The 12243-nt window shown below is 39.1% G+C and overlaps 2 protein-coding genes across 2 annotated transcripts in view; both read right to left on the bottom strand.

The window, feature by feature from the left end:
• The window catches only part of LOC120425720 (thyrotropin receptor), a 28163-nt gene extending 26792 nt beyond the window's left edge, over positions 1-1371 (bottom strand). Inside the window, exon 1 of the mRNA XM_039590325.2 lies at positions 815-1371. The gene's annotated coding sequence lies outside the window, so the exon portion shown is untranslated. The remainder of the gene's footprint in view (positions 1-814) is intronic.
• A 5974-nt stretch (positions 1372-7345) lies between these two features.
• On the bottom strand, positions 7346-10138 carry LOC120425721 (chorion peroxidase-like). Its single transcript, XM_039590326.2, has 4 exons — positions 9843-10138; positions 9037-9780; positions 8255-8981; positions 7346-8195 (listed from the first exon to the last, which is right to left on the bottom strand). Exons 1-4 carry the CDS (start codon positions 10006-10008, stop codon positions 7505-7507), a joined length of 2328 nt encoding a protein of 775 aa, XP_039446260.1. The 5' UTR covers positions 10009-10138; the 3' UTR covers positions 7346-7504.
• Positions 10139-12243: the final 2105 nt, after the last annotated feature.

Genomic DNA, 12243 nt, shown 5'->3' with positions numbered 1-12243 from the left:
TAAGTTTGACAATTTTGGAATAAGAAGACAACAACTTCCTTCGTTACTGTGCACCCTTAACGGAGTAATTTACGCAGCAAATATTGTACCCATTTGATATTATTGTTGACTGTTGCACTGATGTAAAACAAATCATGCTTGCTGAGAAAAGTTTCCACCTGTAAGATAAATCCTGGCATTTACAGATTATTTCGTGGCATACTCATGACAGCATTTGGAGAATACGAACATGTGCTTTGGGTGCTCCACAAAAACCGAAAACACACGATGAAAAGGGTAAATCCTCCGATTTTTTAAGGAGGCAAAATATCTTAAGAATAAAAGTAATTTTTGTTACGCTGAAACAGTTAAATTATTCGTTACTTTAAAACTGAATCGAATATTAGAATCAGTATCGAATAAAAAAAACTGCGAATGCTGTACGTTTGCTAAGGCATCCATTATCAATTTCCTCGAAGTAAGCTCGATCCTATCATATAATCGTATTGTGTTTGTTTACTTCTCGTCGGAGGTGAGGTCCTGAGCGGTTAAGAACAATACATGAAGCCTAACTTAATTTGCATACCATTAAATAATCTATTTCTTTGCCAAACATCTCAATATACCAACAAAAAGGGAGAATCTTTAAAGCTGAAGGTTCCATCAAGTAGATTGCCTTCGAATTCACCCATTTGTTTTGGGTTATCATTAATTAAAATTGAATGATGACGTCGTGCGAAAAAGGTTCCTCATTAAATATAAATAAGGTGTCCCAAGAATCTGCATGACTAAATTTCATCCTCATATTCCTTCTACTTTGATTGCTATGCCTTACCTGTTTTCTATAATATCCCATGAATTAATGTAGTTCTGCTCCAAAATTAACTTCACCTTCCGTGGACAGGCAAATTTGCCTTTTACACCAAACAGATTTCAGTAAATAGCACTGTTTACCTTCGAACTTTTTTTTTGATTATATTTTTTTTGCCATCACCTTCGAAACATGCCCAACTCTCGATCGGTGTGGTTAGCACGCCACCACAGCTCACTTTGGAACATTTCACACACCGGTCATATTTCCTTTCCGTCTGTTTACACTGCTGGTTAGGATTCGGACGATAATCAAATCACTGCCGCTGCTCTGCTACTGTTGCTTCCATTTCTGGCCCAAGCTGCTTCGCATGACCAGAATATACGAAAATTTCCTTCGTAAGACGCTCAACGGCCACCAGCCATGATCTTGCACTAAATGACAATTAGTTCACAGTTTGACCACCCCCAAAGTTAAAGTGCACCGCAAAACTCAAACACCAACTGCTTTTTTCCCATGAGAAAAACCTTGGACCGAAGCGCGCCGGGGCTTGAACTCGGTACGTCCGCGTGGTAAGACGGTTCAGCCTGAACTGATGGTGGATGGCGCGAGATAACTCTTGGTGTGGATTCGATTTTAAACTGCCGAACGGGTGAACACGCCTTCATCGGTGAATCTTTCGTGGTTGATTCCGTGAGCAGTTCACTTCCAACCGTGAACATTATGGCGCATGAATTGTGCGCTGATAAAGGATAAAAATAGAGCGCGCCAAGCCGGGTTCCAGCTCGTGTTACGAATCCTGCGTTAGATCTCACATAGTCGTTTTCGTGCGTTTTCGTCGCAATCTAATTCAGAACCAATTTGGGCCAATTACGCCATTCTGTTGATCTGACCAAGTCGGCTACAATTACTTTGCGGAAAAGTCTAAATTCATATTAAATAGAATTATCCGAATGTTGGCATATCAGCACCATGACATTCAATTACATCTTCAAAAGGGAGATTTAATCTGCAATCAAGCAAGCAAGTGCTTCTCAAAACTTTGCTAAATAAGTTGTTTAAATTATGAAAATCGGTTCAACTGAATCATTAAAGTGCCAAACATAAGAGAATTTCTACAAACTAAACCAACAATATAAATCTTTCTTCAAGTGTAACCAATCTCAACTGCGACGAAAGAGCACAACGGTGGCGACTTGTAGAGTTCATCAAATATCGAGCCAAACATTTCATTAGGGCACAAAACCAAAAACCGTGATTCGAGAAAATCGCTTGCAAAAAGTGGACATCTTGTTTCAATTCCTATTCAAAAAAGAAGCTTGACTGATGGTATTTTTACTTATGATAAGATAAAACACATCATTATCCTCAACTCTGCTTGAATGCTTCTTAGTTTATGTTGATTTTCGCAATAAAATTCATAATAAAAAAAAAATCGTTATTGTGCTCTTTTAACTTTCCAACTGTTGTTCATAATAGGCCCTTTCTAAATGCAATTTCGAAGAGAACTAAAAGGGCACTAAAGCGCTGTCACCCGAATGTTGTTTTGAATGATGTTTATGGGCCCTTTTGTTTTGTTAGAAATAATGAGGAATCAAGCGGAAATTTTGATAATTGGTGATGTTTTGTGATCGAATGGTGTAGATAAGATATATGAAACATAAAAATTCTTCAAAAGTGTACTGAACTGCAGCCGCGGGACCGTATTAAATATTGTATTTCGACGAAGTTTATTTCTGCAGAAATCCTTGGTGAAACGTAAATCAAACTTTGTTTTGAAGTGAATTAGTGATAAGAATGTATGAAAAGTTCACTTTATAGCATAGAAAGTTCCTCAACTACGAAAAACTAACGAAAAAGAAAAGGGCACAATTGAACTTTTTGTCTAGTTTGGAGTGAACATTGTTATGTGCCCTTTTGTGTTTGTGATTTTTTCAATAGAAAATTGTTTGCTATCAATCTGAATCTTGGAGGGCATGTAGAGAGTGTACTAATGAATGGAATAGTGGAAGAATCCCGAATGTTTACGTTTTGGTTTTGTGCCCTAATGAAATGTTTGGCTCGATATTAGCACTACGTCCCGCAAAGCATTCGACTCAAATTCATTCCCATCATGAATTAAACAAGACGCGATTGGGAAATGGACGAGATAAGCATTGAATTGAGTTTAAATTTGAATTTAATAGTTCCAATAATATTGAGATTTTTATTTATAAGGTGAACACTTCGATGTTTTCCCATAATTTAGGACTAATGTTTACTGATGTAATCAAAAATTGGTTTAATTACAGTTTGGCATTTAATTCAGCAATAAAGCATTAATAAAACTGCCCATATTTAAAAATACAGATATTATCCATTTTGTAAATTTCTGTTTTTTTTTTTTCGAATCACTAAACTGTCAGTGATCGCATAAAGGTATGGGTCATTTCACTTCAATCGTACAAAAATATGTGCAAATTGAAATCCACATTTTCCGATCAAGTTCAAATTAGATGGGGTAAACAAGTATTCCGATTTTCATACAAGTTGGACCACCTCTTCCTACCTTCTATACCAAAAAATATGTAAATTTTACCTAAATCATGCTCAAGCGTCGGCTTCGGCTGCTAACACGCCCACAAGCTAGGACATTTTTAACATTATTTTTGAACTTGGATTTCTACATATGGGATAATTATGCGAACTTGTTCGAAAATCCACATCGATGCGTAAATAATCACAAAAATATACCTGTAAGGTCAGATTTTTGTGAATTGCCCCTATCCATTTGGAACAACTCTTTCGGAGGCATCACATCTTCAAAACTGCAAATACAATTTTCAATTTAATTTTTCAAGTTCCGCAGTCCATACATACACATCTTATGGAAGTAAAATATTAAAAATCGAGATGACACCTGGGAGATTTTCACGAAGAAAATTGTGTTTCACCTTCCTGATTAAAAATATGTCCGATTCAAAATATCCTATAGGTGAAAATTGCGTTTTTCAGAAAAAAAAACCTGCTTTTTCATATAAAGTGCCATGCGTGCAGGGGCATGGTATAGCTCAAGTTAATTTTGATTAATTGTGAATAACTCTTATTATGTTGTATTTTAAATAGCATAACTTTTACATTAAGTTAATGTAATAAAAATGATTTTCTTTCAATTTATCACAAATCTTTGATTTTTTAGCATGAGTTGAAAGTTTAAACATTCAACTATGCTTGGCTGATAAGGGTGTCAAAGTTTTCTTTGAGTCTTACCAATTTTAAAATATATTTTCAAATTATTAGGGGTAACTTGATCCCTCTTCAACATGTTCAGCAAATTTTAAGCAACATCTTTCTACTCATCCAACCTATTGATTTTCTGTAAGTAAACTTCAAAATTTTAATGAAATATGCAGTCCAATCAAATCGGAACAGTACTAAAAGGCATTTTTCTGCATTGATAATCATATTTAACATGTTTGATTTTATTTAAAAATATTGTGAATTTTTATAAAATTCCAGCACCAAATCGTCTGCTGTTTCCCGGATATCGCAATACACACTTGTGACATAGCCCAATTTGAGCATGCATGAGCATGAGAGATCACCCATTGTTGCCCCTCCGTTGCTGAACAGAACCGTAATATCCTTTCAGCACTACTGATTATAGGCTTCGACGATCTAGTGGTGTTTCCCTTATCAACAGCATGTATGAATGCGCTGAAAACATAAAACACCATGATTGCTAAAGCTAGATCAGTTGCGAGTAGGTAACAGTCATTGGCCACCAACGGCGCCCGCCATGTCAGTTTGTAGACCTCGATTTTAAGGGACGGGAATGTTAGTTAGCGCAGATTGCTACTAGGGCAGGTGACATAGCCCAATTTATCATCAAAATGATCGTGCACACTTGTGACACGTCATACAAGTTGTTGGAAAATTTGGAAAACTTTTCTTGTTTTTCACAAATTTATTTTGATACACACTTTCTAAAGGCAATGCTATCTCTTGTTTTTGAAATTAAACTGATTAAGTCGGTTAAACTATTGATTTAAGCCTATTTTAGTTTGTATAGGAATTCTGTGCACACTTGTGACACGTAGTACAATTTTACTCTCGAAACACACTTGTAAAACATGCTTTTCAGATTTTTGTTTACATCATTTACTGTATCTTTTAACTGGTGTAACCAAATAAGTTGAAACTTGTAGCGTTTGTGAAGCGATAGTATACGAACCGATTACTTCAAAAAATTTGGCTCTTTCGTTCATAGTTTAAAACATATTTATCATCAATCTTTAAAAAACGATTTTCTCGAATAGAACTAAATGGTCGTTGTCCCAAGATAGCACACAACAGACGAAATATTGAGACCAAGGCTCGTAATTCCATTGCTATATTTTTTTTTATTTACCCTACACAGAAAAAATATGTAAATTTACAAAGCACGTAATTACTGTTTCTTATGTAAACTCACTCAATGTAATGTTGAAACATGATGTAAAGAGTAAAAAGTCATGGAAATTACTCCAATGTAAATCTAAATCTAATGTAAATCATGAATCTAATGGAAACGTTGAGCATGGAAACTCAAATCTGATAAATTTCTACCCGTTTTCGGCTTCCTGTAAATTCCTATTCAATGTAAATCATATATGCAATGTATTTCTGCCAAACGTTGACTTCAAAACTACCCGAACTAAAAAAAAGTTATATTTGGTTCTCTTTCTATCGCTCTCATATTTCGCTGGCCCACTGCCTGAGCCTCGACCTGAGCAAGTTGATGCTTTAGCCGCTCGTTTATAAAATACGAAGATGGCTCAGTCGGCAGCGGGTTGCAGCAGTAACACCGAACATCCTACCCGTCGTCCGTTCGATTCCAGTCCAGCGTTATTTCACTTGGCCGTCGACGAGAGAGCGTCCCCTACCTGTGAAACATCTTTTTAAAATCAGAATTTCCTTTTGCTGTCCGCTTCAATCATATAAAAAAAGAACATAGGCTACACCCTTTTCCTACTGCAATCCAAGTCGAGCTTCTCATTCCCATTGGCCTATCAGAATTAGTTGATTTGAACTAATGTAAATTCCAAAACTAATGTAAATTTTCAAAACCAATGTAAATTTCCAATGAATCTAATGTAAATTTCCACTGAACCTAATGTAAATATACATCATTTAACATGATACCTTTTGGTACATGATAAATAATGTAAATTTACAGGAATTTTTTTTTTCGTTGTACCTTAGGAATGGAAAATACTTGATAGGTGAGATTATCATATGTTTGACAGGTTAAGCGCTCGCTCCAAATCTATCCAATTTGCTGATTCCCACAATTTAAGGTTGTAGATGATGTCATTCACTCTTAGGGCAATGACTGTCAATGTAAATTGAAATGAAAAAATAATCACGATATGTAAAATGCTTCTAAAAACAACAAAAAGAAAACGATTGCTTGATTGATACATTCTGAATCGAGATTTGAAGGTTTTCAAAAAACAAACATGGCCGCCTAATGGCCGACTGGGAATGGTACCTTTCAGAGCCTCATACAACTTATTTTGTAGAACGCTTTTAATAAGCTGTAATTGAAAGTCAAAGTGCTCATAAGAGGAAAAATAAGAGGAATAATAAGACCAAAAGTAAAACATGCAACCCCTTAGCAAAAACAAATCTAATTCGTTTTCTTTTGAGCGAAGCCACCAACAAATCAGCAGTCGTGCTCAAAGTACGAAATAATGAAATTTCACTCCTTTCCTGAATGATTTATCCAAACAATCAAGAGCGAAGGATTATAACCTTTGCGTGGGTGGATTTCACACTACCTACCAGCCAAGAGAAAAGCTTCAATTTAGCAGATTAGATTTGGATTGCCCGATTAGTCTCAGGTTAGCGCCCACAATACCATTCGTTTGATGTTGAGGTTTTCTTTTGTGAACATAATTCAATAAATTGAACAGGAAAAACAGGATTTAGACATGGAACTCTCATTTTTTTGTTAAAAGTTTCTTTTTTGTGGTTGGATCCTAATAAAATATTCATATAAACGCAGGATTCCACATAAGTAATGTCAAGCTAATCTGGTTCTGATTTCCCTAAGGGTAGGCCAGTGCCGATCAATCCGGTCTATTCCAAAAACTTTCCACACTTGAGAGCGCAAAAGTGAAGATTACACACGTGCGCGACCTCTAATAAATGTAACCTCCGCTGGATGCTGGCCAATTTGCAGACCGCCAACAGTCTGCGTAAATAAGACCATATTTTGCCCAAATACTAGTCAGCAGGAATAAATAGATCCGCAACTCGCCGTGAATGAACCTCTGACATGTTGTTTGGTTCCAGCTTTCACCTTTGGCCACAGAAATAAAACGAGTCTGCGCAGTTTGAATGTCAATAGAGGCATGAACTCTTTGCTTTTTTTCGAATTCATCGGATTGTATACACATAGAGAACTGACGGCCACTTGTTGCATTTCACTAACGGGATAGGCAGAGTATGTGCATTAGAGATTTTCTGAGAATATTATTTCCATTTGGGATGCTAGGCATGGAGTAGTTTGTTGGCAAAGGTTAACAAGAATTGGGGTTTAGAAGTTGTGTTTTTATTTGGCACATTTAACACAATGACAAACATTGGACGCTACTTTACAATCTAAAATATTATTAAACAGATATAACATTTTCATGAAGAAAATAACAAATTTCAAAACAAACAATGAACAATTGTTAAAGCTGGCCCCTAATCTTTCCATGCCCTGAGATCCAGTCCATGGAACTTTTCGCATGAAATCGGTTCATTATCCAGCCCTGACTTGAAAAAGGCCCTTGGGGCTTGGTAGAAATCGAAACGACGATCCACATTGGCACAGATAATTCCGGCCAGGCTAACTCTCTCGATCTGCTCCAACTGATGTGGTTTGAACGCACCCGGGTTGACCTTCGGTCCATTCTTGTAGTAGAACCGATCTCCATACTTGAGGCGAGCGAACTGCTCCGAGATCAGATGGCCGAAGGTTTCCCCAACAAGACTGTTCTTGGACCCGGACTCAACTACAAGCGCTCCCACGAAAAGATCGATATCATCCGGACTCTCGTAGACCTGAGCCAGCTTAACGCCAGCCTGACCGAGTTCGTCGAAGCTTTGGATCTTGGGCAGGCCTGCCCAGGCACGGTAATCATTGTACGGTCTAAGGGCGTGATCGCGACCTCGCTGGATGTTGAGTGACGCCAGATCCGATCCGAACGGGTTTTGTCCGGCAAACAGGAACCCGGTGAGTCCCAGCGTGATGGACGGATCGACTTGCTGTTGCGGTTGGGCACCGAGCGAAAACAGATAATCGTCGAAGCTGGTCGGAGTCAGCACTCGGGACGGATCGTTGAAGGTTCGGTGGAGCGGGACCGTTTCGGTGGGGGCGTGACGATGCTGGATGCTGTAATATGATTGTATGTTATCAAGTGGAGTTTTGCTAAGAATAAAGTGTACAATTACCGGAAGTGTCCCTGCACTGTAGAATGTCCAAAGCGGAAAGCAGTTCCACTGACTTCACTCAGCACAACAGGTTTGATGTTTGAGCTGTACTGTTCGGCGAACCCGTTTTGGTCATCCAGCAGACCGTACTGTTTTGCCTTATCCCATCCCACGACCAGCGGAAGATACTCGTTGTAGACGATCCGCTGGAGTTCCGCTATGACGATCTTCCGTGCCTCCTGATAAACAGTCTCATCGCTCCAGTGCGGATTGACGTGGCTCAGAATTCCAGCCACGCGATTGTGCTCCCGCAAGAACAACACCTGGACCTGCACCAACGAGACGACCTGGTTGACACGATCATCGCCAGCTTCGAAGCAAACTCGGGCCCAAGGTTCGCACACTCCCGGATCCTGATTAAGCGGAAGTTCTTCAATGCCGAACGGAAAAGAATTACGCAGCTGACCCTTCTGGAACGTGCGCAACGATCGTGCCAACTCCTCGTTAGATCCGTAGATCGGAGATCCGTCGATGAAGTGCGTAACCTTGCTGAGCTGCTTGGCGTAGCCCAGCCGACACTCGGGATCTCCCGCCAGTGCCAGTCGGACAAAGTTCAGGCAGCGAACGCCAAACTTTGAGAAGAACGGATCGTCCGGTCTGACCTCGATCGGGAGACACGCAAAGTGGCGCTGGTCACCCTGAAGAGCGTGAAATCCTCCTTCGGCGCAGCATTCGATGTCTTTGTCACCTGCAAGAAGATCAACGTCACAATTTCGCACATTAAGCAACCTTACGATCTTTACCTAGCTTTATGCTGGAACTCCGCGTAAAATCGTGGGCGATAAACTGTCCAAACTGCATCGTGAGCAGGTTCAGCTGAGGATGGGGCCGGTCAATGTCCGGCAGCAACGACGCCGAGATTGTGCGTGCACTCGTGAGAGGTCGTCCCGTAACGGAGTGCGTCCTCGCGGCCCATACACCGTCCTCGTACGCCGGCGGCAGCAACTTCTCGAACGGATGTCCGGCCGCACCCCAGCTGGTCCGATCCGGGTGCAGATTGTTGCACGTGCCGTCGAAGGAACGGTATGGACAGCGATGATCACACCGGACCGGTTTAAGGCAACGCTTGGTCCGTGCTTGAAAGTGGCCCAGTTGACGTTCGTCTAAGGTCATGTTGGTCAGCTCGGCAAAGTGCTTGGCGGCGAAGATGTTTTCGTAAATTCCTTTTTCGGTGTCGCCATCCGGATGGGCTGATTGCAGAAAGTGATGGAAGGGAGCAACCGATTCTGCCTTGGATGTCATAAATTTTCGATTTTCGTTGATTGCCTTTAGTGTTGCGGCGTATTCGCGATGACCTTCAAGAATGGCATTCTGCGACACGGTTTCGTAGTCATACGAACGCTTCTGCAGTCTCGATGGACCACCATTGCGTTGGCAGCATATTCCGTCGGTATTGAACTCCGTAATACATGGTCGCAAGCTAGCTGAACCGGAAGTTTGCACGGTACACCTGGCGGCCGGGACACACTCTTCAAACTGGTCGCATCCTTCATAACAAATGTAATTAATTATTCGCCGTGGCCTTTTGCAGCCAATAAAAGCTACTTACCAGAACCAGAGCGCCACACATGTGGCCAAGACTGGCCAATTGCATCGGGGCTGAACCGCGAAGCCGGCACTGGTACGAATTTCCGTTCACCGAGTACGTTACCACCTGGCGATATGCTTACTACCAGGACAAGCCTCAGCAGGATGCTCGACCAACGTTTGAGCATTTTTTTTAAATAGAATTATCACCAATATGAATCACTATCTATTACGCCATCTACTGCTACCAAGTAGCGTGTGCAACACTAGGCTCGTATACACAATAGATTTCTGCCCTCAAGGTAGACACTGTTCGAACAATGTAGTATCGTTATATATCTATAACTACCTACAAGAGAAGCAAGTTTTATTTTCTAACTCACACATACACAGATATTGAAATTGTTTGTGTTGAACCGGATGTTATGTGATGCAAATTACAATCAAAACTAATTGAACGATGGTGAACAGTTTTAATTAATTGCAATCTGTTCTGGATAGGTAAACTATATTTTATTATTTTATTCCAAGAATAGATAAATTGCAATTTAAATGTGGAATATAGCACAACTGTGAAAATAAGGCGTGATAGCATAACGGAAACATTGAAACGCAACCCACGTCAAGTGTTCGTTGCCAAATGGATTATTGATCATTTTAAAGACGTATGGCACTTTAGAATTTTTAACCACACATTATCAGCATATAATATTGAAAAATCATACAATTGGCATGCAAAATGTCCTTACCAGTTAAATGATTACTCAGTGGACACTATTGAAACAAATGTTTAAATTTCAATTAATCAATAAATAATTTAAAAATGATTGAGAGAATTATTTTCACATGATGCATTTAATTCGACGGTTCTATCCCATTCCCCAGAATGCCATTCCCCAGAATTCCATTCCTCAGAAATATTTAGAACCTTGAAAAACATGTTATGTATCCCATTTGGTATAATGCCATTTAGCATAACGCTGTTTGGCATTACATAATTTGGCATAATGGCGCATAACGGTCAATTGGCATGATAAATTTAATTTTCAACATTAATTCAATATTAGAATCGCTTTAAAGAAGGCATCATGCCTTGTGATAACTGCTGACACTAATTGATATTTTTTCATTCTTTAAGAAGGGGAAACTCTCTATACTAGGGATAACTGCTGCAGTAATCACAAGTCAAGGGAGTTTCAACTTTTGCCCGCAGTTAGACAGTCAAGAGAGTTATCCCTTTTGTAAAAAAGGGAAAATCAAGGGAAAATTCTACTTCAAAGGAAAATTCAACCTTTGGCAACAGTACTGCCAGACCAGAGAGTTTTCCCTTCTTTAAAAAAGTCAAAATTCAACATTAAAGGGAAAATCAAACTTTTTTCAGCAGTACTGACAGACAAGAGCGTTTTCCCTGCTTTTAAGAAAAAAAACTCAACTTTAAAGGGAAAATTCAACTTTTGTCACAAGTCAAGAGAGTTTTCCTTTCTTTAAAGAAGGAAACATTCAACTTTTGTCAGCAGTTATCACAATAAAGGCGAAATCCGAACACTTCACTCTTTAAAACTGTTCACTTATTGAAATAAAGTACATTCATAATAAAAATAAAACTTTTCTGGGGAATGGGTCATTCTGGGGAATGAGTTTCTGGGGAATGGGTCATTCTGGGGAATGAGTTTCTGGGGAATGGATCATTTTGGGGAATGGGATTCTAGGGAATGGGTCATTCTGGGGAATGGATTTCTTGGGAATGGGATAGAACCAATTCGACAATTTTTCAAATAGCGGCCTTTTTATTTCAAAAACCAATATGGTGGACAAGTCCCAACCCCTTAAAATGTTGGAACGGTAGCTTCAATTCGCTGGATCTCGGGCATAACTCAATCAATTGGGACGATTCTTTTTTTGAGTAAATTGTAAGGATGTCTCGATGATATTATAAAAGATGAGTATTTTTGCAATAAAAAACATCGTACCAACTTTTTTTAGCGTGTGCAAAAATCGGGAAAAAATGGAACGCTACTTGCTAGTAAAACATAGAATTTTTGAAAATTATTGCAAACAAAAGTAAAAAACCACCACCACCACCATTCTTATATGAAAAAGTTGAAATGGTAGCTATAGTTTCAATTTTAATACTTTTTTTTTATTTTATTGCCCAATTGTTGGCAATTATTAGGGTGCCTAAAGTGTTTCAATGGCAGGCCAAATTTATAGCTCCATGAGCTTGCTGAACAAGTGTGGAAAATAGTTTACTTTAAATAAAGTTACTTAATCCACCATACCAGAACAGCAATTTTAAACACCTTTTGTAGACAACTCCCCAAAATTTGGTGACGACTGGTTTTGTGCTGAAAAATGGTTTCTTTTTTTCTTCAATTTAGTAAAATCACTTTACAGTGTAAAGTTTACACCCTCATTTTTTTTTT

This window comes from Culex pipiens, chromosome 1 (assembly GCF_016801865.2).
Source record: "Culex pipiens pallens isolate TS chromosome 1, TS_CPP_V2, whole genome shotgun sequence".
In the NCBI taxonomy this organism is placed as follows: domain Eukaryota; kingdom Metazoa; phylum Arthropoda; class Insecta; order Diptera; family Culicidae; genus Culex; species Culex pipiens.
Note: the sequence above shows the minus strand (reverse complement) of the source record. Positions and strands in the feature narration are given on the sequence as shown.

Bases quoted from the DNA above. Each gene is read 5' to 3' on its own strand.
- LOC120425721 (XM_039590326.2), bottom strand. From the start codon at position 10,008: ATGCTCAAACGTTGGTCGAGCATCCTGCTGAGGCTTGTCCTGGTAGTA. The intron at 9,781-9,842 runs GTAAGTAGCTTT...TTTGTTATGAAG, and splicing joins TGTGTGGCGCTCTGGTTCTG to GATGCGACCAGTTTGAAGAG. The intron at 8,196-8,254 runs GTAATTGTACAC...ATCATATTACAG, and splicing joins ACAGTGCAGGGACACTTCCG to CATCCAGCATCGTCACGCCC.